This window comes from Emydura macquarii, unplaced genomic scaffold (genome assembly GCF_026122565.2).
Source record: "Emydura macquarii macquarii isolate MOO-44397 ecotype Brisbane River unplaced genomic scaffold, CSIRO-AGI_Emac_v2 contig_3128, whole genome shotgun sequence".
Taxonomy (NCBI): domain Eukaryota; kingdom Metazoa; phylum Chordata; order Testudines; family Chelidae; genus Emydura; species Emydura macquarii.
In genome coordinates this window covers 4,797,892-4,823,395 of record NW_027133265.1, presented here as the reverse complement: position 1 = coordinate 4,823,395, position 25,504 = coordinate 4,797,892, and the positions used below count along the sequence as shown (strand labels likewise).

At 37.1% G+C, this 25,504-nt stretch overlaps 1 protein-coding gene across 1 annotated transcript in view; it reads left to right on the top strand.

The window, feature by feature from the left end:
* Positions 1 to 25,125, top strand: part of GRXCR1 (glutaredoxin and cysteine rich domain containing 1) — a 48,343-nt gene extending 23,218 nt beyond the window's left edge. The window contains exons 2-4 of the mRNA XM_067531182.1: positions 11,979 to 12,218; positions 21,517 to 21,582; positions 24,829 to 25,125. Coding sequence (XP_067387283.1) covers positions 11,979 to 12,218; positions 21,517 to 21,582; positions 24,829 to 25,008 — 486 coding nt within the window. The 3' untranslated portion in view covers positions 25,009 to 25,125. The remainder of the gene's footprint in view (positions 1 to 11,978; positions 12,219 to 21,516; positions 21,583 to 24,828) is intronic.
* The last annotated feature ends 379 nt before the right edge of the window (positions 25,126 to 25,504 follow it).

Genomic DNA, 25,504 nt, shown 5'->3' with positions numbered 1-25,504 from the left:
TTAAGGTCTTGATCTTGCAAACCCAGATTTGCGGGTAGGCTTCTGTGCCTATGGAAAGCCCTACTGAAGTCAACTTGTAAGATTGGGGCCTAAGAGTTTAAGAAATCCTACTGAATTCACTTCCTATTAACTTTCTTAGGGGTAACGTCCTCTAACGCAGTACATTCTGGAATATGTTACAGTATCATTCTCTTCAGAATAGAATGACAAAGGGTTATCTCCCTCAAGTGGATTCATATACAGTATTGTCTTGGATCTGCTAAAAGCAGTATGGTTAATATAGTTAAGGGAATGAAAGTATGTTAGCTAGGAGTGGGACCAAACTGACTCCCTGAATCCAAGCACTAGTAAGCCTGAGAGATCTGTATCCACACTTTGCATGAGGAATCCTACTAAGATGAGAGGGATAACATGCACTTGTTATTAAAAGTTATAAAAACTTTATTAAAAGTTATAAAATATATTAAAAGTTCCTAACTTCATGTGGTTGAATAAATTCCCAATGTACATTCTGCAAAAGAAGGGGTGTTGTATACCTTGTTTAAAATTCAGTTTGAGTAATTCCAGTCTGCTTACTTAAAATTTGCCCTGTGGTTGCAGTTGAATAAAATATCCTTCACCTCCTTTCCTAAACTGTTGTGCAATCTTGCTGTGAGCTCTTCCACAGTAATCACATTACATTTCAGTGCTGGCAACGTTTCGCTGGTGGGTGATGAAATTCATATGGACACAGGTTCTGTTGCCATTACTATTGGTGGAACTGCACTGGTGGTGAATTCTGTGTCTGAATTTTGCCAGTGTAGTTGCAACTATGCAGATTTTCTCTGAATTGAGAGTGGGAGATTCAAATCTATCTATGCCCCCAAGGCTGTAGAAGCCAACTGTGAAAAAGCTGTTAGTGTGATCATTAGCCTGGCTATAACATTTTAATGCTATTTTCCTTGTGCAGTCTTATTCTCTGTCTTTATAAGCTTTATGAAAAGGATGGGGAGACTAGCAAATTTCATTTCAGAGATCTGTGCAATTTTAAAATAATGAGAAAGTCTGTGCTAGAATAATCAATGAACTAAGAAGTAGGATGTTAAGCAGATGATTCTAATGTCTGGTTTTGGATTTTCTTGAGACAGCATTTTGACTGCATTTTAGTGGTAAAGGCATTTATGTCAATTAGCATTATAATTATATTTCACTCACTAATATAAGTAGCATTTTAGGAAACTACATTCATACAGAGATGGTGAGTTCATTTCTAGCCATCTGTGGGTGTAAACAGGACAATAAGTGGAATTTAATATCCGAAGCTTTTTTGTAACTCATTAAGAAAAGCTCTGTATGGATAATAAGATTGCCCAAATGCAGCTAATGCATCTGCTCTATTGCAGTTGTCTGTTGTTTTTATGACAGAAATTTGATCATTGTTACAGCTTACTGCAGTCATTTCCTTCCAGAAATAGGTACAATAGGCCATACTAGGAGCTGGTGTAAACAGGCAGTGCACCACCGAAGCCTGAATTGGGCCTCTGAGGTCTTTACAAAGACCCTCTAAATACTGGTATTTTACCACCCATCAAATATTCTATTGTGCTTCACAAAACAGATTAGAATCCTTTCTGTTTAGAAATACTACTGCTTGTGTTAAGTCAGTATGTTTTCTTTGGAAATGAAGTGAAGGATGAGATTTACTTATTATGATGACGACTGTAAATGTAGATGAGAAAAGCACTCAGCTAGCAAACAGCTGATTTGCAAATATACATCTTAATCTGAGCCCTAAATATCAGATTATCTAATGGTGACTACAGCAGTTTTACAAGACCATCTAGCTGCAGTTTGTTTAGCGTGACACCTGTGCTGCTGAATAATGAGAGCCCATTGTACGCTGCAGATCAGCGCATGGCATGATATTAGATTAGATTGTTAGATGTTGTAATGAAATAACCTCTTGAAGTGCATCATGTGAGCTGCTGAGAACAGAATTATTTTCAATAATTCTTGTTTCTCCTCATTCTCTCCTTGCTAGATGTTTTCTCTTTTTTTATTGTGTTTTAATGGAGAGCAACACTTGATGCTTATAAATTGGCTGTACAAATACTCCTTTCCAGGCTGATGCCGGGGAGAACCAGAGAGTGGTTTTCCTTTCTTACATACCAACTTTCCATTTCCAGGAGAGTGTTCCCAGAGATAGGGAGATGAGAAGTATGTCAAAACCATGCCTTGTTACTGGAAGATTAAGGAATAGATTATTGATATCCATTCTGCTATACCTATGGTTCCTGGTTTGCAGAGGTCCCAGAATCTATGAAAAGCCAGAAGTAATATCCCTCTGTTATCGGAATATGTAGAAAGGAATAAATCATGAAGCACACAGTGATGTGCACCCTAAAGAGAAAATGCTGATGGTTCTTTTTGGGAGAGCACTCTTCATAAATAAAGTCCAGCCAAGTATGGGCAGATACTGATCTTTTGCTAGTAATTTGATCGTTGTTACAAATTATGTCCTGGACAAATTCCAAGTTGAGTAAATGCATTCTGCCTGTCTTACTTCCTCCTTGCAGTTTTATTTGGATATAGTATTTTCCTTTGTTTAATTGTTGTTAAACAGGAACTGCATTCCTCCCTAGAGCTGGTTGCATATTAGTAGCTGTAAATTTGTGTCTGAGCTTATGAAGTCAGGGCAGCAGAAGCTAATGACCAAGGAGCAGGAAGCTAGGAATTCCAGAGTGCTAGTCCATGCTCTGATATTAGCTCATTTTATGGCCATTGGAAGTCTCTGAGGGACACTGGAAGGCCTGTCCCTATGTGGATGTGCAGGGTAAGGAGAAACAAGAGCATAAAGAGCCAGGCACAATTGCAGTCTTTGACCTCCTTGAGCACAATAAGTGCTCCAGCCTAGTGCTATGTGAAGTGCTACTCCTGTGACAGATATGGCCTGGATCTTTGAAAGACTTTATTGCAATAAATTTATGGATTATTATGAACTCTCTATGGGGGAGATGTAACTGATGTCGGACCTGGGAGTTCAAAAGACTGTACTGAAAATGTGCCAGACAAGTCTGGACTTTTGGGATAGCAAGTTTTAAGCGGATTTGCTGGGTAATTCCTAGGGAGAAATTAATGCAAATTCCTCAACTCCGATTATGCAAAACCCCCAGCATTTTGAAGCTACGCCCTGAGGAGAGGGTTGTTGTCTGGTGCTTATCTGATACAGAAGGCTAAGATCAAAGGTCTGAGTTGTATCAAGGAGCATATTATCTGCCCAGCCTTGGTCCTGGATTTAAGACCTATGAATAGTAAACATGGGGAAAACCCATTTGTAAATTTTGAAGGACTAAAATCAACCAGAGCCCTAGCTTGGAGTTGGGTTACCTCGGGTAAACATTTTAGCATGCATATAGCTCCTTTTAATATGTTTTCTCTGTAATGCTTTTACCTTAAAAATAAATGTGCTTGCTTAGAATGAGCTTATAACTGCTGGCATCCTACTGTTCATAGCCCTTGGAGAGAAAGCAAAGCATAGGCCTTGCCATTTTCAGGCAGTCTGGTTTGCTGGGGATATCACTATGCAAGATAGGGAGCTGGGCAGCTTTAAAATCCCTGATCACGAGGGAGTAGGACACAGGTGCCTGCCCAGGAGAGGTGATGGCTGGGAGCTAGAAGCCTAAAGTGGGTGCCCTTAGTGGAGAATGGAGGGGTAATACAGGCACTGTTGCCATGAAACTGTGACAGTGAAGGGCCATGCTCTATGCCCTTTCACTGGTATTTCAAGTATTTTTTCTTGCTTTAAAACACATCTTTTAGTTAACATGCACAGAGCAGGATTCTGACTGACAAGACGTAGGTAAATTTAAGCTTGCAGAAAAACAGTATGATATTACATTGTACTATTTGAGAAATAACGTGGGATCATAATAACTGCGGGACAAATAATTCATTTTTCAGTTTGCTGGCAATTTCAAAAAAGTGGTTAAATTTTTGACAAATTGAAAAGTAAAAAATACTGTGTTGGGTCAAACAAAATGTTTCATTTTGATTTTGAGCATTTAATATTTTTGTTGTTTTTTTAAAAAAACCTAAAGTTACAGATGTTTTGAATCAAAGAATCAAAATGTTTTGTTTAAAAAATGTCAAAATGGAACTTGAGGTTTTCAGAACCATCTTTGTTTCTTTTTCCAAAATGAATAATTCACCAAAAAATGTTTTTGTCAAAAAATTCCACCCATTTCTAATCGTAATGCATACACAGATGGGATCAGAGGAAATGCAGCCCTTCCAGCCTTAACTTCATCTCCTGTCTTTTGAGTGCTTAGTCATATGACAATTTGAACATTCTTAGTCACAATTCCATCAAAAAACTACATTAAATTTGTCAAATGGTTTGGGATACTTTAAGATAGAGGTACAATATAAATATGATATATTAATACTATTATTACAGTCATTTCTTTTAATGATATCCCTAAAACACATATGTTGTCTTAAATGTAAAAATGGATTACAACCTTCCATATTATATGTTTTATAAACATGTTTTATTATTGATACCATACTGCCTGGTCTGGATTGGATTGTATGCCAATGGATACTGAAATAGTGTAACAACTATTTTTCTTAACTATACTACTGTTTGAGTATTTCTGAGAGGACAAACCTTAAACAGACAAAATAGGAAGTTGCAAGAAAATGGGCTATAGTCCCAGTAGCTGTTTGAGAAAGCTCTAGAGAGGAAGGATGGTCTAGTGATGAGGGCACTAGTTTAGGTTTAGGAGATTAAGATGCAAGTCCCTGATGGGCCACAGATTTCCTACCATTCACTAAGGTTATGTACACATGGCAAATTCACCACCGTCAAATTGATCTATCTGGATTGATTGAGTGGCAGTGAAGACCCAGTCAATAGATCCGGAAGTTGATTCAATTAAACCACCTCTTTAAAAGGCTTAATGCTGCGTTGACAGGAAGGCATTTCCAGTCAGCGTAGCGTAGTGGAGACGGAGCGCAGAAGAGGATTTAGTAAGTCGATGTGAGTTACGCAAGCTACTCTATGTACTTGGGTAACTCCCATCGACTGCTACTGAATTTCCTGGTGTGTATTAAGCCTTAGTCTCTCTATGCCTCAGTTCCTAATCTGTAGACTGAGGATGAGTACCTGTGTCATGAGGGCAAATACACTGAAGATTGTGAGTTGCTCAGTTGCTAGAGAAATTCACAATATCTATTATAGTACCTGAAATAGATATATAGGTATGGTATAAGAAAAAGGGTTATGTTTTTGAAATGATGTAGATGGCAGGAAGACACAAATCCTGTTAACATATAATAGGATTGGAATGAATACTGTTCTTTTTATGGTTTTTAAAATGTATTCTCTATTCTCCTGAGGCCTAGTAAGGCACATGGCTTTCTAAATTAAATAAAATTCAGGGTTTGTTTGCTCCCAGATATTGCTAGGGTGTCAGGTACTTGTGTAAGCCAAGTGTAAGCAGGGCTATGACCTCAGTTCAGTCAAGCACTTAAGCTCATGCTTAAATTTAAAGCTAAATATGTGTTTAAGTGCCTCATTGAATCGGGGACTATAAGGGTTCAGAAAATAAATAGCTAAATGAAATGCAAAGTGATTGTATACTGAAAGCACATCACAAATAATCAGATATATACTGTGATGATTAAGTTTGAACATGACAAGCTCATAGGAACTACCTGTGTGTGTATATATATATCTATGTATCTATATATATCTTACTGTTTGCAATTCCTTCTTGCTCAGAAAGCATTGGAGGTTAGGACCTGCTTATTGAGGGAGAATGAATGGTGGTCAGGAAACCAGTTATTTATTCTTTTTTAAAGGTGCCATTATACCTTTACTTTCAAATGGTCAGCCACCAATGACAGACAGAAGGGACCTGAGTTTAACATGTCATCAAATGGATGGCACCTTTACTGGTACAATAGAACCAATACTGTATTCTTGTGTTAGCAGTGGGTAGAATCCCGAGTCTGGGTATGAATCTTAAGCCTACAGCCTTCTGCTCCAGAGAATTTTACCAGCTGAGGCTACAATATATGTAGATGCCTACATATGGACTAAAGCCTAATTTAATACTCATGAATGAAAATGTTGGCCAAATATTTTTTTTCAATGCAAGATTCACTATCAGCTACAAAGGCTATATTCGCCCAATAAAACAGCTCTGGCACAGGTCTTGCGATGTACTGTGAATTTCTTCTTCATAAGAGTCAGCAGATAGTAGATACCTGTGGCAGCCTGATATGATCTAATTACAAGGCCAAGGGGAGCATATTTCAGTAGAACATTTCAAGATGTGGCAAGATGATATCCTGAGAAGGAAGTATCAGTAATTTATATCCATCAGTGAAGGATTTTGCTATTGCTTGAATAGAATTATTTGAATGATATATATTAACATACTAAGAGCCTTAAGAAATCTCATTTTTACTAAAGGTTGATGTTAACATTTCAGGATTAATGATTCAAAGTATTATTCCAGACCATCAAATGCAGCAGATGAGATATTTTGCCTTAGCTAGAGTACAAAGTATAAAACCAAGTTTCATTACATATGCTTTTTGAACCAATCAAGACTGGGGAAAAGACAAGTACATTAAAAGACACAGGGCTAAATTCAGAAATGAAAAAATTGGTGGTATAATTATACACAGGTGTGAGTGTAAGCTGATATCACTTTCACACTCAGGAGGCAAAAAGAGAGTTGTAACAGGAATAGCAACCAGCAGGAAGCTGTATTGACATGGAACTTAGACCAGCACTTGTGTCTCCTCTGAATATGGCCCACACAGAGCAGCAGTAAGCAAGTATCTATGTTACAAGACTACATTGCTGATAAGAAAATCATTCAAGGGAAGATTCTGATGTCCTTGTTCACATTATCAGAGTAAGGAATTGTTAAATGTTATCATTTATTTCAGCAGGACTATTCAAGAAGTAAAGAATTATCCAGTGTTAGTAAGGGTGGCAAAATAGGTTCTACAGGCACCTACTAAAAATGTCATAAAACAGGTTAGAAAGAAGTCATAGGTTGGGCAAACAGTGCTGAATAAAAATTATCCCATTACCAAGTAAGGAGTGCATTACCTATTGTTATTTAGTAACTCATTTTTAAAATTCCTATACCAGATATCAATCTAAAGAAAGTGAAAACTGAATGAGGACAGAACAGCTCATGTGATTGATAAGGGGACATGAACCCTTTAACTTCTAAGTAACTGGTCTTAATCTATTCCAGGCCCAGTAGACCGAGGTCACAATAATATGTGGAGGATCTGAATTCACACAGTATGAAGGGAATTTAATGACACACTCATCATAAGTGTTTAAAATATTAAACACAGAAAATGCTGTATTTAGGTATATATGAGAGCACAATACATTATTCTCAAAGATACCAATGGAGTTTATAACAGATTACTGATAGTTATTTATGTGTTATGTTTATAAGTTGTTAAAAAAAGTTTATTCTCCAATGCTTTGTGGTATTTTAGCAGTGTGATTCCTACTTTAGTGATAGCTGTGCAACTAAACCACTGTAGTGCTTTGAAAAATGTTCTCCAAAATATTAATACAACATGAGGATTCATGGACTTCATAACAGTTTTTATCACACAATTACTCTGGCTATCAAACTTTCTTTAAACAAAAGGTACTTGATGTTGTGATTTTTATCTTTCTTCTCCTTATCATCTCTCTTTTCACTAGCTTGATTCACATTTTAGTCTGTTTTCTGTTATCTCTTCTCACCATCCTTCCTTCAGAGCTTTGCAACTCAATCTCTCCCCCCTCATGCTATTCCTCTCACTTTTAAGTCTTTCCCTTGTTTCCTTCTCTCCAATGCTGTCTCCCCTACCCCAAACTCACCTGCACCATTCTCTAACCCTACATCATAGCCCTTTTCATGCTACTCCCAGTCCCTCCAGTCTGCTAATTATTGCATTTATTTCCAACAATGGCAGATCAGGGAAGATGGTGCATGGGCAGGATCCCCAAATCGTGTGTGCTCCTTCATCACCAAAGGTTTGACCCAAATCTCCGTGAAGTCAATGGAAACACAATGGATCAGATCCAAAGTCTGAAAAGGGCTGACTCATCTTTTTGCACCTCACAGTACAAAGGATCATACTAGCCCCATGTTTCATTTTTATCTCCGAATAGAAAAAAGGGCAGATCTTACTGAGCCTTGCTCCTTTGTGTTTATCCACCGTGACAAGCTACTGGGGCTTGCCCCTTGAAAGTTATGCGGCTGCTGCCTTGAAGTTGTCAAATGAAATACAGGCTGTAGAGTTTGAGGCACTGGAGCAGCTACCACACATGGACCCTTCATTGGCAAATGGAAGCACTTCACTGTTAAATTAACAGCTGTAAATAGTATAAGGATTGATGTGAAAGTAAGCTTATTTTTTTTCTGAATCCATAAATCTCTCACTGACACTCATTCCATGAAGATGTCTTCTCTGGAACTCAGTGCAGATTCACCTGAAACTTGACCCAAGTTCATAAGTCTTGGTGAACCCGAGCCAAATTTGGGTTGGTAATGATACCTCAAATCAAAACCAATTTCCAGTTGCTTCAGGATTCACTATAAAAGCTTTTCAAAAGGATGTTCAATGGACAGTATAAACCATTGCAGCTGAACCTTTGTAATTTACTACATTATCAAACCACTGTTGGGTGAACAACAGCTTTTCAATGTTTATTGACCCATGAATTAAATTAACACCCCCTGTTTTATTCCAACTCAAAACTTGAAATGCAACCATATATTTAGTGAAATGTATCTCATTTTAAGGTCCATTAGAGTAATTGTGAAAGCTCATTTTCTGAAATGCTTTTCCATTAATTTATTTTTGCTTCCATTAGTTTATTACAGTTCTGCTGCGATGTAAGAACTAACATGGATAAGAACCTACATTTACAACTCAGAAAGGCAAAGACAGAGGGTGACTGGTTCAGAATAGAATTCTGCTGATTTACTATAAAGGTTTATACTCTATAGTACCCATCATGGATTAATATCCTTCAGATGGGTAACAAAATAGGAATTAGTACCAATAAGAGAAAAAATAATTTAACTTCCCCATTTTATGTATATTTACAGGTATGATTTTGAATTATCAAGTGCAGCTATATGAAGGCGACAGCATAGTGCCAAGGAGAAAACCTTAATGTCCTGCCAACGCCAAGTACAATCTGTCTCTAACTCAGAAAGCCATTTGCAGAAAGCTTACTAAGATGTCCCTGAACTCCTATTTATCTTGTGCCCTTGATACATCTTTGAAGCAAACAAGTGTGTTTCTTCACTACACTATTAGGCAAAATAAAGAAACATAAAAGCAGACGCAGACACATACACCTGCCTAATCTCTGGTTGATATCACTCCAAATAGGCCCTCAGCTCTCCACTTTCCTCATGTCTCTGTTGATTTGTATGCAACTGAGACACCTCAAGTGCTGATGCTAATCCAGATAATGACCGTTTGTTTTCAAGCCTGTCTGCTATGACTGGGGAACCACTAGCGCTTAGAAATTAGAGCTGTGCGGTAACTGGAATTTCTGTCCTGCAGAAAATGTTGCATTGTGAATTAGCACTGTTAAAGAATTCTTTGGAGTTGGCATTTCCATTAGTTCAAAAATATCTAGCTGCTCAACTTTTTACCCACGTTTGCCTTGTGCATAAGTAGCTGTTTTCCCCCCAGAAACTGTGAAACATGTTAAACATCTGCTTTGAAGTAATTCACAGTACTTCTCTATTTTTAATACTTTTGCAAATCTTTTGGACTTCAGCATCAGCTCTTCCGCTCCATAAGGAATCTTGTTTAACTGTGGATCATTACTCAGCAATCCTAGTTCCATAACAAATCTGTAACCATATTGTCAAGATTTGTTTTCTTTTAGTTTAGTTTTCTTTGTTTTGTTAAGCATGTCTTATGGTTAAAGCATAAAACTGAGACCCAAAGCAGATTCTAATCATGGTTGTGCTGCAGCCTTCCTGTGTGACATTGCTCAATTGCTATGTGCCTCAGTTTTCCCATTTGTGAAATAGGAATTGTCATACTACACTATCTCAAATGGGCATTACAAGAATAAATTAATGTTCATAAAGAGATCTGAGATGTCTGTGTGCACAATGTTCTAAAAGTGAAAAATATTATTTTATGGACCAAGATACTATGAGGATGGGTACTTTAGAAATGTGCATAATGGATGTTAGTAATAATATAATAACCAGAAAGGAGGAGGATATAATTTACAAGACTAAGATGACAGGTGCGGCTTACTGAAATATTTTGGACCATTACTGTAGAATAGTGAATCTTTTAATATGGGACAAGTTATTCCTCTCATTCAGGAGGTGTGAAAGCTATGAGGAAAGAGTTAATTGCCTCAGCAGAGCTATATCATACTCTAGCCATAGAATATAGGCCAATGAGTAATATACTCTACTAACTTTTCCTACCTAAATAGAAGAGCCAAGAAGTATAACCAGAGAGAAAGAACACTTGGACCTTTTATGACACCACCTGGGATGGTGGATAGGAAATTAGTAAATTCCATATTTTTGAAGCATCCTTTTGGTGATCTGGAAGACCTGAAAGTTCTTCTTGAGGATTCTTCTTAACTACAAATTAAACTCTTTAAAAATCTAAGTGACATTTTTGAGAATTTGACTAGTAAGATAAATCATGACTTCATTAACTACAAGCACTCCCAGTGGTGTTTATTGCAGTTTGACTGCAATTTTACCTTTACAGTTATGTTCCATAATTCAAAACTGCATAATCATCCATCAGGAATCACTTTCTACAAATTGCTACACTATGTTGTAAATCTCTGTTTTGTAGTGTTTCCTAACTTATGACTACATCTGTAACATTGCCAAAATAATGAAACCTTGTGCTGGCTCTTGCACTGGATAACACAAAAGGCTTGGAAGTTCATTTTGCTTTAATTAAAAATCTAGGAGTTTTACTATTTATCCAGTGTTTATCTGAGCTTAATATCTCTTGGAACTACAACAGTGGTTCTTGGACATTATTATAAATGCAAGCCATTTTTAAAGAGGGGAGGCATTCCATGCGCTCTCTGTCTTTCAGCCTCTAAATGCTGAGACCTGTAGTAATTACATTTCCTTGTGGCTCTTGACCAGAGAGGATACACCAGTCATTAGACATTATCACAGAGAAGAAGACGTAGATATGCAGACATAGATTCTGATTCAAAGCTCATTGCAATCAATGGGAGCCCTTCCATTAGCTACAATAGGCTTTGGATCTGACCCTTATTATAAGTTTACCATTATAAAAGTAAAAACGGTTGATTGAATCCTCAGCAAAGTATTGAGCTGCCCCTCAAGAAATGCTGGTCCTTTTTAGTTAGACAGACAAAGTTGTCTCACTTTCTCTTGCATCCTTGTTTACTGGTAGAAGCACTGGTTTTTCATGAGGAATCTGTTAGCATGGGCTATAGCAGGGGAAGTCAGTTATATTTTGTCCCAACTGTGTGGGGAAATCAAAACAGTATTTGATACGGTATCTGGCAAATCCAAGAAAAATGAATTCATTGCAAACCTACATGAAGGTCACAGCTGCAGAATTGGAGATTTATGCTTTTAGGAGACTATAACCACTGGGGCTGATTTACCAGGGTTCAGAGATGCTTGCACCACTGTGCAAAGCCACCATAAACCCATTTTAATTAGGACCCTTATGATAATTATGACAACTTAATCCCAAATCACACCTCCTCCTCCTCTTTCATCCTTATGCTTGAGGGAAAAAAACAAACCAAAACAATAATGTTGGAAAAGAGGTTAAGATGTACTTACTGCTTAAATAATATTGCAAATGAACAGAATAATAACTGAAAGGTATCTATATAGCCATGAAATAAATATATCCACCAACATTTCCTTTACTGAAGTGGACACTAAAAACATTTTGTTTTCCAGGTATCTACGGTTCTAGAATTTGGTCGCATCATAATTTACACTACCAGCCTTCGCGTGGTGAGAACCACATTTGAAAGATGTGAGCTTGTTAGAAAGATCTTCCAAAATCACAGAGTGAAATTTGAAGAAAAAAACATTGCTCTGAACAGCGACTATGGAAAAGAACTAGATGAAAGATGCAGGAGGGTATGTGAAATCCCATCACTACCTGTTGTATTTATTGATGGCCAATATCTTGGGGTAAGTTCTGCACATGTGTAAATTTCACTTGACAGCCTGTGTGTAGATGCTAACCAGTAAGAATAGGAAATTATTTTCTTTTATTATTTGTATTACAGGAGCAATCAAGGATTGTGCAGGGCTCTGTATCGATGTACAGTGAAACATGGTCCCTGTCCCAAAGAGCCCACAGTCTAGGTTACTACAAGATGCAAAAGGTGGATGAAACAAACAGAGAAAGGTGTAGGGGTGTGGCCCATGATTAAGTAACAAGGAAGTGAACAAGTTATGCTCAGCCTCTGAAGAAATAGTTCATCTTTACAGTTCAAACCATAAGAATCTCAGGAAATGGGCTTCATATCACATTTATGAAAGCTAATATATCCAATAATCACCGCTGAGAACAGTCAGCAATTGACTGCTATTTAATAATCTCTATATTTAAATATGAAATTGTTCTATGAGTTTGGGGCTCAGCTCCTTCAATCTTCATGCAGCTTTACACTCTTTTACATCAGGTACATAAGTGGTTAAATTCCCTTTGTTTGCACACAAGTTGCTGTCTCTTCATTTTATGTATGGAGGAAGAGAGCTGCATAATCCTGAAAGAAAACACAGTGAGGAGAAAAAGAGCAACGTGTTATTATGTTGAGACCTAAAGGCCAAATGGATATTTTTTTTAAAATCCAGACTTGGATTCTCAAGCCATGAGGCTAAAAGTTCACAGATGTTTGAAATCAGGTTTTGGTTTGGGTCCATCTCCTCTGTTCAACACACCTTTCTTACTTAAAGATCTTTAAAGTGTTTAATTTGTAGTTATGCAGAGTCCTGAAGACTTCCACATCAACAAAGGTTTGTAAAGATTGGTGTTTTCCAAAGAAAGGGGAATTGGAGAAGCCCAAAACAGAGAAGCTTGAGAGGTCAGAAAATATTCTTTATGTATATATGAAGCAAGTGTTAAGGGACTCTGATAGCCATCACTACAGGTGAGTTAGTGACTTGACAGACAAACTATTTTGTTTGTGTTGCTAAATACTTGTTTTATTAAAGATGTATTTGATTAAAATAAATGGAATAGAAAAACAGGAGATTCTTGATATTGAAGCTGAGCTAACAGTGGAAAAAAAATAAAAAATCCACAAATATGCATTTGGATTGGCTTGGACTGTGTTTGTCTTTATTGGTGTTGGCTTTCTCCGAATAATCTAGCAAATGAGTTTACTGCCAGGCATGTTCACCAAAACAGCCATATGTTGAATCAAAACATAAAAAGAAAAAGTTGAATCCACGGACACCTTGCCAAGTTTTCTTGAAATTGGTGGAGATTTTCAGTTAATTACCTGGAAAACTGTGTTTGGAGACAGGGAAAAAAAAAAAAAAAAAAAAAAGACAAGATATCCTATTCTCCCAAAACTGATTGTGTTATATTGATACACTGCTTTATTTCAGTGGTTACTCCTCAAATCCAGTCATCACAATAATACTCTGTTCATTTTCCTTCACATTGCTAGTTTAAGGAAGAGATATCCCAGGGACAAGTGAGTCTCTCTATTTTTGGCACGTTTGAATGGTCCACACATTTCAATTTGAACAGTAGCAGTAATAGTACAATTGATATAGATGGGTAGTAAATAAAATGATGTGTTTATTGTACTTCTCCTGCAGCCACACACTTACTATTTGGATTCAGATGCAGATATTGATATTTAGACAGAAGCTGCAGAGTGACTTCTGTCTGGGCTGTAGGTTGAATTCATTACACCAACACAGAAGAGATGCCAACAGCTGACTTTCTTGCTATAGTAGACAAATAAGGTAGATAATGAGATTTAGGAAAGGGACTTCTTTAAGAGTGGCTCAGATATGAGAGCAGATACAAGTCTTGTAACATTTTTTCCAACTATTTTCTAAATAGTTTACGTGTCATGGAAAAATCTGGTTAAATCTCAGATATCTCCTCTAACATTTGTTTGGGGCCTGCCTCTCTCTGAAACTAAGTTATGCCTTCTGATTTCTCACCTGGCTTCAGTATCCCAGCATTTTCAGCAAAAGGGTCATATAAAAAGAGAATCGGAGCATTCGTTTATCCTTTTCCAATGGCATTCAGAGCTGTCAGAGGCCTGTTTGATGTAAAGTCCTAGGGGGTCTCTTTTGGTGATGGGAAGAAAAGAATGTATATAAAATATGCAAAGTGGCTGGTTGAATGATATTTTGCAAATTTAAGTAGAACTTACTGAATAATTTATTTTCCTATGAAATATTTGATTAATTTTCTCTTCCATTATTCATTCAGCTTATAGTTCCAGAATTCAGTTATATCCATTTAATATTTTTTCCAATATATTTTATAATGTATTTCTCCCCTTAATTTGGCTAGTTTTAATGGGTAGCAGGTTTAAGAATTAGATTTTTATTTGCTTCATGTTCTGTGAAGATTACTGATGATGAAGATGACATTTAAATTTGTGTAATTCTTTAAGAAAATACAATTTGTAAAATGTGGTTTTATTATAAATTAAGTAGTGATGGTTGTAGTGTTTCGGTCACTGACACTGCGGTGAATTTATCTGATTATCTTTCTATAAAATGCATTTGTATTTTGAAACAGTGGTAACATTCTATGATTTTCCTTTGTTGGTATGAATGGTGAATGCCTTACAGCCATTGCCCCACTATTATGAGTGTGGCATAACTATTTTACATGTCATCACAACAATCCTATGGTGTTTTTTCCCCACCTGTTTTCCCCATTTTGCAGATAACACTCCTAAAGGATAGGCTTTAATAATATATTTTTAGAGACCAATAATCCAGCAATTTAGCCTTTTGAAAACTAAATTTAGGTTTTCCTTTCCTAGACTATGTAACCATACTGCAATCACAGTTCTCATTTTGTGACAAGGTTCCCAGGCATTTAAACATGTATCACTACTTCTTATTACAATGGTTGAGATCATCTGTCCAACAGTAGGATCATGTGAATGTGTAAAGATGAATGCCTGACTCTCCCCAGCTCACATGTATTGTGTCTCTACCAACACCCACAAGTCCCTATGAAAAACTAGCAGATTTAATGCAGCTTGGAGTTGCATTAATTCCTCTGTGCTGGGAGAACCATCCTCAAAGATGGCGGAGGACAGGGGGGTTGGCTCTTTAACTTTCTGAGGGATATTTTTTAGGAGCAAGGAAAGGGACCTATTCTCTAGGATAAGCAGGTTCAAAGAGATGTCCTGGGGTTTGCCATTTTATCTTGAGCCTCATTTCTTATAAACCCACTCTTCTCAGGCAGTACTTACTGCTGCCACATACACCCTACCTCATTTAAAGTTGCAGTATTGTTATTTGTCTTTATACAAAGTGATATAAACCAGTGTCTACTCCCTGAAACAAGCAACATACATTTTAATATGAACAAATGCAAGGTCATACGTCCAAGAACCATGACTGTAGTTCATATTTCCAGGATGAGGGATTGTTTTGTGGAAAACAGTGACTCAGGAAAGGATTTACAGGTCATAGTGAATAATCAATTGAACACAAGCTTCCAGTGCAATGCTATGGCTATAAGAATGTACACAGGAGAATACAGAGTCAGAGAAGGAAGGTGTTATTATTTCTGTATTTGGTGAGATCATTTCTGGAATACCATGTCATGTCTGGTGGTCACACTTTAAAATGAGATATTGAAAAGTTGGGAAGGGTTCAAAAAAGAGCAACAAGAACTAGAGGTTTAGAAAGCCTGCCTTACACTGAGAGATTGAAGAAACTCAACCCAATTAGATTATCAAAGAAAAGGTTAATAGGTGACTTAATTATGGCCTATGAGTTCCTCCATGGAAGACTGTCTCTGATAGAAGAGAGCTTTTTAATTAGCAGACAAAGGCATAAAAAGATTCAATGGCAGGAAGTTGAAGTAGATAAATTCAAACTGAAAATAAGAAACAGTGAAGGTAATTAATCATTGGAACAATTTATCCAGCAATGTGGTGGATTATTCATATTAATATCAGCCAGTTTTATAAAAGACATGTTTTAGTTCAATGAGAAATTAGGGTCTTTGTTATGCAGGAAGTCGGATTGGAAGATCATAAAGGTACCTTTGGGCCTTATAATCTATAGATCTATGAAGCTACAGGTGTTGCCTTCATAAACTGGTAAGTCCAGCAACCACTGTTTAATCTTGGTTTCTTGCAATTGTTTAATGGCAATCTTAGAACAGATATTCTATACATGGGAGCTTTGCTGGGCTACCTTACTGTTCCACAGAGATTGCCACTGTTTCATAAACTACAGTTTGTGAACTGAGGGTGATATTAAGCTTCACTTGCTATGCCACATACGTTCCACTCAGTCTTCTAAAAGAAGAGAGTGATCATCCACTCAGCTGTGGAATGAGGGTTCTGCAGCGAGAATCAAAGAAGGTACCCAGGATTAATAACAATATAAGTGAGACCAGAATTTGGCACAATGGCCTTAATAAAATAAACAACTTCAGTTAATAACATGGCTTGCTGCATTCAAGCTCCCTGTATATTTCTCTTCTCACTGACAGACTTGACATCAATACAAATGTTCTCTTTTATTAGCTGTATGGGGATAAATCTGCCAAAAGCCAAGCAAATAGTAAGAATGACCCAACAGTGAGGTTGGCAATCCAGAGAGATGCACCAAAACAAGAAAGTATATGATTTTTGGCAGAGGGGTCAGTCCTTAATCTACTGACCCAAAAGCAGATTTAATGACTGAAGAGGAAGACTTCCTAGACTCACTGCAGGGGATGTTTTACCAAAGCAGCTAACTACCAGACATAGCCAGTTGCAGTTAAACCAAGTGAAGTCTTGTTAAAATCTTCTAGTATTTTGGAAGTATTCATAACTAGAGCTGGGAGAAATTTTTCAATCATTTTTTTTTTCTGAAAAAAATGAAGATTGGAGTCAATCAAGATATTTTGTAAATTCATGTTAATTTCACTGAATTTTTTTATTGGAAAAGCCCAAAACGAAATTCTGAAAAAATAGAAACGTTGACATTTTCAAAATAATACTTTTATTTTGAAATTCCTTTTATTTATTTTTTAAAAAACATCATATAGCTAACAATCAAACCCCATTGTGTTTTGGTTGAACCAAACTTTCACTTTTTTCATTTTATTACTTTTTCGAACTGCCACTGAACTGAAAAATCAGTTATTTGCACAGCTCTATTCACAACTGTACACTTTCCTCCCAAAAAGAAAGATGGATTTAATCTAAACTCAAATGCACTTCCACTGCAGTGTAGTGGAGGGTAGAGAATGATAGTTCTGTGTTTTAGTTTTAGATTGGTTCTCCTTTCATTTTTTCAAACTTTTAATAAATCCCAGCCCTACAGCAGCAGATTTATTTTACTAAGACGCCATTAAAACATAATATTTTTTCCTTTTCATTGCTGGTTGATAAAAATAGTTGTGTGTGAATGATAGCTCTCTTTAGATTAGAGAAAGAGGACAGTCTGAAAATCAAATGAAAAATAAATGAGTTTATATATCAAAGAGATGGGGGATAAAGAGGAAAGGAGATTCAGAGAGACAAATTTAGGCCCAGATTCTGCATCAGGAGCCCAGATCATGACATGATCTTTGGGTATCTTCATTCAACATATCTTATTCACACCACACTCTGATTTGGTATATACAGAAAGATACACACGTCACAAATTTCCCATACGGAGACTGTGAGATAGTTCTTGCTCAGAGAGACACAACACCTCTGCAATTCTCCTCATGCAAATAAGGCATATGGTGCATTAATCGGCATGACAGTGTGAGACACTATGTCCCTGAACTATGCCTCTTGCTAATTCTCTTAGGACCAAATCCTGTGGTCCTTAACTAGGGCAAAACTTTCATTGAACCATTGTCTAAACAAGGACTGCAAAGTGTGTAACTTAGTCCTTACTTTCCTGTGCATTAAAACTCACTCAAAATGAAGGAAAATTAAAAAGAAAATAATTATTTAAGACAATGCTCCCTGTGGAACCTTTTTCACATATGACTTTTGTTTGCCATTTCTGTGCAAAAAAGTTAATGCAAGCATTAAGTGCTCTGGCTTACATTTAAATCCACACTAATATTAGGTTAATGTTAGATTACTAACGGACAATAGGATTTCCTTGAACTAGAAATTCCTCACACTCTGAGATTGTTATTTAATTGTGGAATAGAGATGGATTTATTTTTTTTTAAATGAAACATGTAGAAAGGCAGGGTTTTTACTTTAGTAGATTTAAGGGTCTAAAATGAATAACCTTAATGATTTGGATTATAGTTCTAGATCCAGCACTTGAAGTTAAGTTATTTCAGCTCTTCAGAGAGAGGTAGTCTCAGAGACCCTGTTTTGAAATAGTATGCAGATAGAGCTATTGCACCCTCGTTGATCACACTTATTTAAAGCATGGCACATACTCAACTGGTACATATGGGCGTCGGAGGAGGAGGGAGGCCCATAGTTGTGTCGTCTCTCAGACTGTCATCACAACCCATTCTCTACACCCTTGTTCCCGGGATATGGGGGATGTGCATCAGGGACACAGTCTATATGATTCCCATAAGTACTAGGGCCCTTATGGATGGCCCTTATGTTGGCCTCAGATGGGGCAGAGCCCTTACTCCTTAACACCCCAGTGAACCTGCATAAGTGAAGGGCGTAAACTAGTCCACAGCCTGTGTCATTAATTCAGATGTTATGAAAAGCAGCTACCATACAAACACAGTTGCTGCATTCTGACCTAAGCAACAGAGCCTTGCTTTTTATTCTTAGAGTCACAGGTCCACAGTATGGATTAACTCCCGATAAAATAGTCTTACATTTCATTTCTAGTTCAGACTAATCAGAAAAAAGCATATTCAAGACTTTAAAGGTCTTGCTGACTACTGTACCATTAAAAAATGGTGCAGTGAATTTCTGGTTTGCAGGTGCGATGATAAGGTTTAGGTGAATGCAAGTTGAAATATAAATCCTTTAAATTCTGAGTTCATAATGGAAAGCCTGTCAAATTTTTAATTATACTGTTGTGACAGTAGCTTTACACAATAATTCAGTATTAAAATAGCATAAAGCACGAACCACAGAAATAGTTTTTGCCAACTGTTACCACATAGTTACAATAGATATTTCTATTCTAAATGGAAATAAACTGTAGTCATCTCAGGGCTTGGCTAGATTTAGGGAAATTTGCAATGATGTAGCTACATCAGTGCAGCTGTAAACCCCTAAATGTAGCTATGTTACACGGTAAATCACAGCATTGCAAACTGTCTTATACCAGTTCAGTGCATCTATACCAGGAGTTGCTAATGAGCTTAGCTCCTCTCACCTCATATAGACAGGCCTAAGTTGGCATTTGTAATGACAGTTATGTGGTATGATTGAGTTGTTAATGTGCCAAATTCTGCCACCCTTACCCACATTAACTAGCACCCTCCTCCAGTCATCCTATTGAAATGAAAGGGTGGTGTGTTCAAGCTTGAGGTGGAGTGGGAGCTGCTGGTAGAGCTCCAGAAGCTCATGTGTAGGTGTCAGAGTGCCATGGAATAGTCTTTGTAGCAGTATTTCATCAACCCCATGATCTGTAGTACATTTCAATAGGACAACTCATGGAGGAAGGCACTATTCATCATGAACAAAGATGGCAGAGCTGAGTGCACAGTCACTTTGCTTCTGTGATTAACCACAGCCAGATACATATTGCTTCTCCTTTTTAATTCCTTTGAATGTGAAATAGTAGAATACCAATCCGTTGTTAAACAAGTGTTAGCTAAAATATTCATATGTTGCTATCTGAAGAAATAAAATACTGTAATTATAAACTGTCTCTGAATATGAGCCAATAGCTATATTAAAAAATTACCCACATCATCTCTTGTGTATCTACCTAGAGAGAAAAAAATACCATTCCTCAGCAGAAGCCAAAGCAAAACAATTTTGTACAGGGGATCTAAGTGGGTGGGCAGGCAATGAGGAATCTTCCCCAACACTACATACAAGCAGATCCGCAGCTGATATAAAAATTATCATAGCACCTCTGACTTTAATGTAACTCTGCCATTTTATGTAGCGGCTGAAGAGAGGGACTTAGCATACCATCTGAGGATCTGCTCATTGGTGTAGAACACCTGTGTTTCCACTCTGCTGCCCCAATCAACTAATAGGTTATAGAAGTAATTGGGGATCTGTATGCTCCCATGCACAAGGGCTTCAGTTCTGTGTCCACCTAGGGCATAAACCTCCAGCCACTCACTGACTCTGCCTCTGTTCAAATATGCACATACAGCAGTCTCTTTTTCAGAATATTGTAATTGGTGCAATGAGAGTAATTACTGAGCTACAGGAGAGACAGTATTGCCTAGTGACTAGAGCACTGGATTGGGACTCAGAAGTACTGGATTCTACTCCTGGCTCTACCACCACTGGACTTTTGGGTGACCCAGGAAAAGTCGCTTGATTTCCTTGTGCCTCAGTTTCCCCATCTGTAAAATGGGTATAATGAGGTGTAGCCACTTTGTAAAGCTCTTTGAGAGTTAGAGATGAAAAGTGCTAAGAGCTAAGTATTATTATTCAAGACACAGCTATGTAAGTCAAATTGGACCCTCAATTATTCGCAAAACAAAAAAACAGAAAAAAAGTTTTACATCTTTTTTGGCACTTTCATTTTGTTTGCAGTAATCTCTGAACATTTACTTTCAGAAAGAAAAATGAGAAACTATTTCATTACTGCCCTGGTTCAGATCACAGAAATATCCACAGGCCTAATGTACCAGACCTAAATTATTACTATTCACTACAGAGTTTTGACTTCAAAGTTGTTACAGAATTTTCATTGCCCTTACTCACTCTTATTAGGAATATTATGTCTGAATTCAATGCTCAGTTGCCAGAATAGTTGAAATACAGTTTCCCCTATATCATTTAGCTACATTCTTTGATGCATTGTATATTTATATAATTGTATTTTTGACATGAGAGACATTTTCTATTCTGTCAGGAAGTGCATAATGTAAAATAAAGGTAAAAACAGACTCTATAATCAAGTTGTGGTGCAATTCACAAGAAAAATGCAATATAGTGTTCAATCACCAAACCTTGGACAGTTCTGCAAGAACTTGGGTTAGGTTATTTTCTCCTTTTAGCCATCCTAAGGTTAATCTAATAAAAAAATGCTTCATGTGAACAAAGTTTAATTTTTTTCTTCAACCTGGTTAAGTTTCCAAGAGTTAAATCCTCAGCTAATTCCAATCCCCCAATGCTAAATCTGCCTTCTTTTTTTTTATTTGTGATAATAGGGTGCTGAGAAAATTTTATCAATGAATGAATCAGGGGAGCTGCAGGATCTCTTAACCAAAATTGAGGTAATTGTATTTTTACAAACTGTTTTAAAAGACTAAAAATTCAATTATTTGGTAGGTATTTCCTTTATCTCTATTTTAAACTGATCACAAATCCTATTTTTTTTTAAATGAATGGCTACTTAGTGTTACAAGCAAGCAAAGACTCCACTTCATGAGAAGGTTGGGGTTTTGTCACTATGCCAAACTCAACAGACCACATCCACTTTCCCTGAATTTAACCCAAGAAATTTATCCTCTGTAAGAACTATTTATGCAATTTCCACTATTTGAGTTGGAACAAATTTGGCATAAGGTATCTGATATCTAATCAGACAGCAAATTGTTTGATCCTGACAGAAGACAAACACCATGGTATACAACAAAAAGCAGCATCCAATATAGTACAACTGAAAAAGTGACTGAACCATCTTCACTCAACAAATATGTGTTTCTGTGGGAATTTAGCAGTAGTATCACTGAAGGAAGCAGAATACCCCTCACTCCTCCATCTGCTGGCCACCTCTGGACTCATGGACTGACCATTCAGACATGTCGTTTACATGTCATTAAGCTGTGTTTGTCGGGAGGGTCTCTAGCATCCTTCTAGCAGCCAGAAGGATTAAAGCCCTGGTCTGGGACTAATGAGATTGGGGATTCAATTCCCAGCTCTATCACAGATAGATTTCTGGATAGATGTGATTTCTGGCAAGTCAAGCTCTATGTCCTGTTTCCCTATCTGTAAAACAGAAACACTTCTTTTCTCCCACCCTTTGCCTGTCCTGGCTGCTTAGAATGTAACCTCAATCTCTTATTATGTGTATGTGCAGCACCTAGCACAATGGGTGTCCTGATTTCTGCAGTAGCACTTACATGCCATTAAAACAAAAATAACAAATAACAGACTAGAGCAGACTATGAGCATAATTGTACACAGAGTACATGCACTGAAGTTAATTTGTGTTACTACCAGTCTCTTTTCATGGTCTAGAATGAAAATGTTACAGAGATGGCTTTGCCTGAAACCAGCTGTAAGATTCAGTCATGACTCCTTTTTACTCAAGATTTCGGAACATAGGAATTCACTATACGCAGTCCAGTCTTTCAGCAAGGAGATGTTCTTTCAAGGCAAAATTAGACGAAAAAAGCTAAAGGGTTTCAAAGGGTAACATTCCTTCAGTAATGTTGCTAGGTGGCACTCCATTGCTTTTTCATAGAATGCCAGCAATAGACTTTTTAGGAATTTAATGATTAGAATATGGTTCTCTTATCATTTTGGAGTTAGTTGCAAAAATACCCATGTAAGTGAAAAGGTTAATATTATAAACTGCAACAGAAAATGTGGGCTTTGCTGGATATGAAAAATGAGTTTTACTGTAAACACTTCCCAACAGAAACTAATCAAAAATAGGAATTGCCTACTGAATGAGACAGTGTTAAAAGCCATGTCTGTGGGATACAGGGAGAAACAAGAGGGAATTCACGTTACCTCTAAGTTTGACTTTCTGTACCCTAAGAATTCAAAAGCTGGCTTTGCCTTAAATTTGTATACATTGGATCAGCTTCTTCACCATGATAGTTCTTCCACATGAACACAGGGATGATTTAATGGCCAAGTTGGGGTCGGGAAGTTATGTTTTCCTTTTGGCTGGGATCTTTTTCCACAGCTTTGTATAGAGATCATATACTCAGGATCAGATAGGCATTTTCCACAGCATTGATTTCTTTATCTAGTTTTCTATGTAGCACTTCTATCAAACATATGGCAAACATTTTAAGCAGAGGAGCATTACACAGGTCTTTCCCAGTCATTAGAAGGTTGATCCCCAAGATAAAACTAACCACACCTCTCTATAACCCTGCCATGTTATCAGTGCAACACAGGGGAAGTTCGCACTGTCATTGTTCTGGGTCATCCCCTTGCCCTCACCCAGCCTCAGGGGCACACCCCACACTTTGGGACATGCTGCTCCATGCAGTATATCAGATGCATTTGGAAATAAGTATTCAAGGGAGTCTTGGGCCAGATCCTCAACTGAAATTAACTGACATTGACTTCAAGAGAAGTCAACTGACTGATACCAGCTAGAGATCTGTCTCTCCTTGCCCTTTTACTTTTTACATGGCTATGTACACTGATCTGCATTCCTAATAGACAAATATTTCTCTGGACAGTTTTGCATAACTTTTATTGATTTGTTTGATGAAATGACAAAAAATTGGCATCTTCTCTGTATGTATTTTAGCATAATCTACTAATTATTTATTTATGATACCTCTGGGCAGTGTTAACAGGGACTGTATGTATAATTGACTCTCTTTTGTAAATGAATCTTAAAAGCCTTCACTCAGTACAGCAGCTCTAAAAAACCACATACCCATGCTACTGTAAGTACTTGCTATATTTCATTTCTCTGATGAAAAATTCTAGGATGATCATTAAATTAACTGGTGATGTTTTCATCAAAGGAGACTTATGTCTGCTTCTTAAATATTTTTAATTTAATGCACCATAAAGTAAAACAAAAATAATGCAAAACAAAATAAGAACAGAATTATTAAAACAATTTAGAAACATTTGAGAGATCTGAGCCTTATTCTCTCCTTGCTCACACCTGTTTTACCCCAGTTTAACTATTGATTTCAAAGGCATTTATGAAACTGTGTGAAGAATCAGACCAGTGGCTGGTATATATATCTTTTTACAATTAAAGCTTAAAATAATCCTCTAATACTTAGATTTGAATAGACGTGTTTTCCAAAGAGCTCTGCCTAGTTTAGATGGTATGAATCACTTTAGGATATGAGCAACTGTCAAATACAGAATCTCACAATTCAAACACAAACATGAAAATTATACAAGTCATACTATTATAATATGCACCATACATAATATAAACACAAAACATCCTGTTTCTTGTCCCAGAATTTATAACAGACCAATTAAGTTACCTAATTGATCATAACTAGACCATAAAATATTTAGAACCTGGCTAGTTCTTTTTGGCAAATGAAAACAAACCATTAAGCATTGTGTTAGATGCACCAGCTTGTAATGAACTCAGCTGACCGCTGAATGCTGCTCTTACCAACTGAAAGGTCAGATAAAGCAAGCTTCTATAGCAGTAGGAAAACAAAAACAAATGTTCAGTGTTCAGATTTTGCTGTTTCCTAGAATAGATATTGCAGAGTGAATGCTCATTATTCTGAAGCTTACAGTCAACAATGGAGTCACTTTTCCCCTCTCTTGCTTTCCTTTTCCTTGTGCAGAGAGTGCAGCATCCCCATGAATGCCCCTCCTGTGGTGGTTTTGGCTTCCTTCCGTGCTCAGCGTGCCATGGGAGCAAGATGTCAGTGTTTCGGAACTGTTTTACAGACTCTTTCAAAGCCCTCAAGTGTACCTCTTGCAATGAGAATGGGTTACAGCGCTGCAAGAGCTGTGCAGGTTAAGAATGGCATGTAAAACCTCATTTTGTTATGTCACCACAACAGTTTGTTATACACTTTTTAAAAACGAGCATGTTTCTGATGCAGTCAATAAAATGTATTTGTAATAAACTTTTTTGATTCAGTTGCTGAAGCCATTTAACTCAGATCATTGCCCATCATGTGCCCTGAGTCTTAAATAAGTGGAGAATACAGGCTACTTAAGAGAATGTAGTGCTCACAAAAGTTACTAGATTGACATCCTTTGTATCTGAAATCTTCTTTATTCCCATTGGAGGTTTAGCAGCAGTAGCAAATGTTTCCTTACACTGCCACACCCAAGTACCTCCACCCTGCCCTAGAGATAACATCAGAAGGAAGTTTAGACTTCATGTCTGTGATATTTTATGCACAGACTGCCAATGATAGTAGTAGTGATGTAGATTAACAGAAGACCACCAATTCTTTTCACATAGCATTTCACTGAACTGTAAATGCTAGTGAACTTTGGTCACAACTA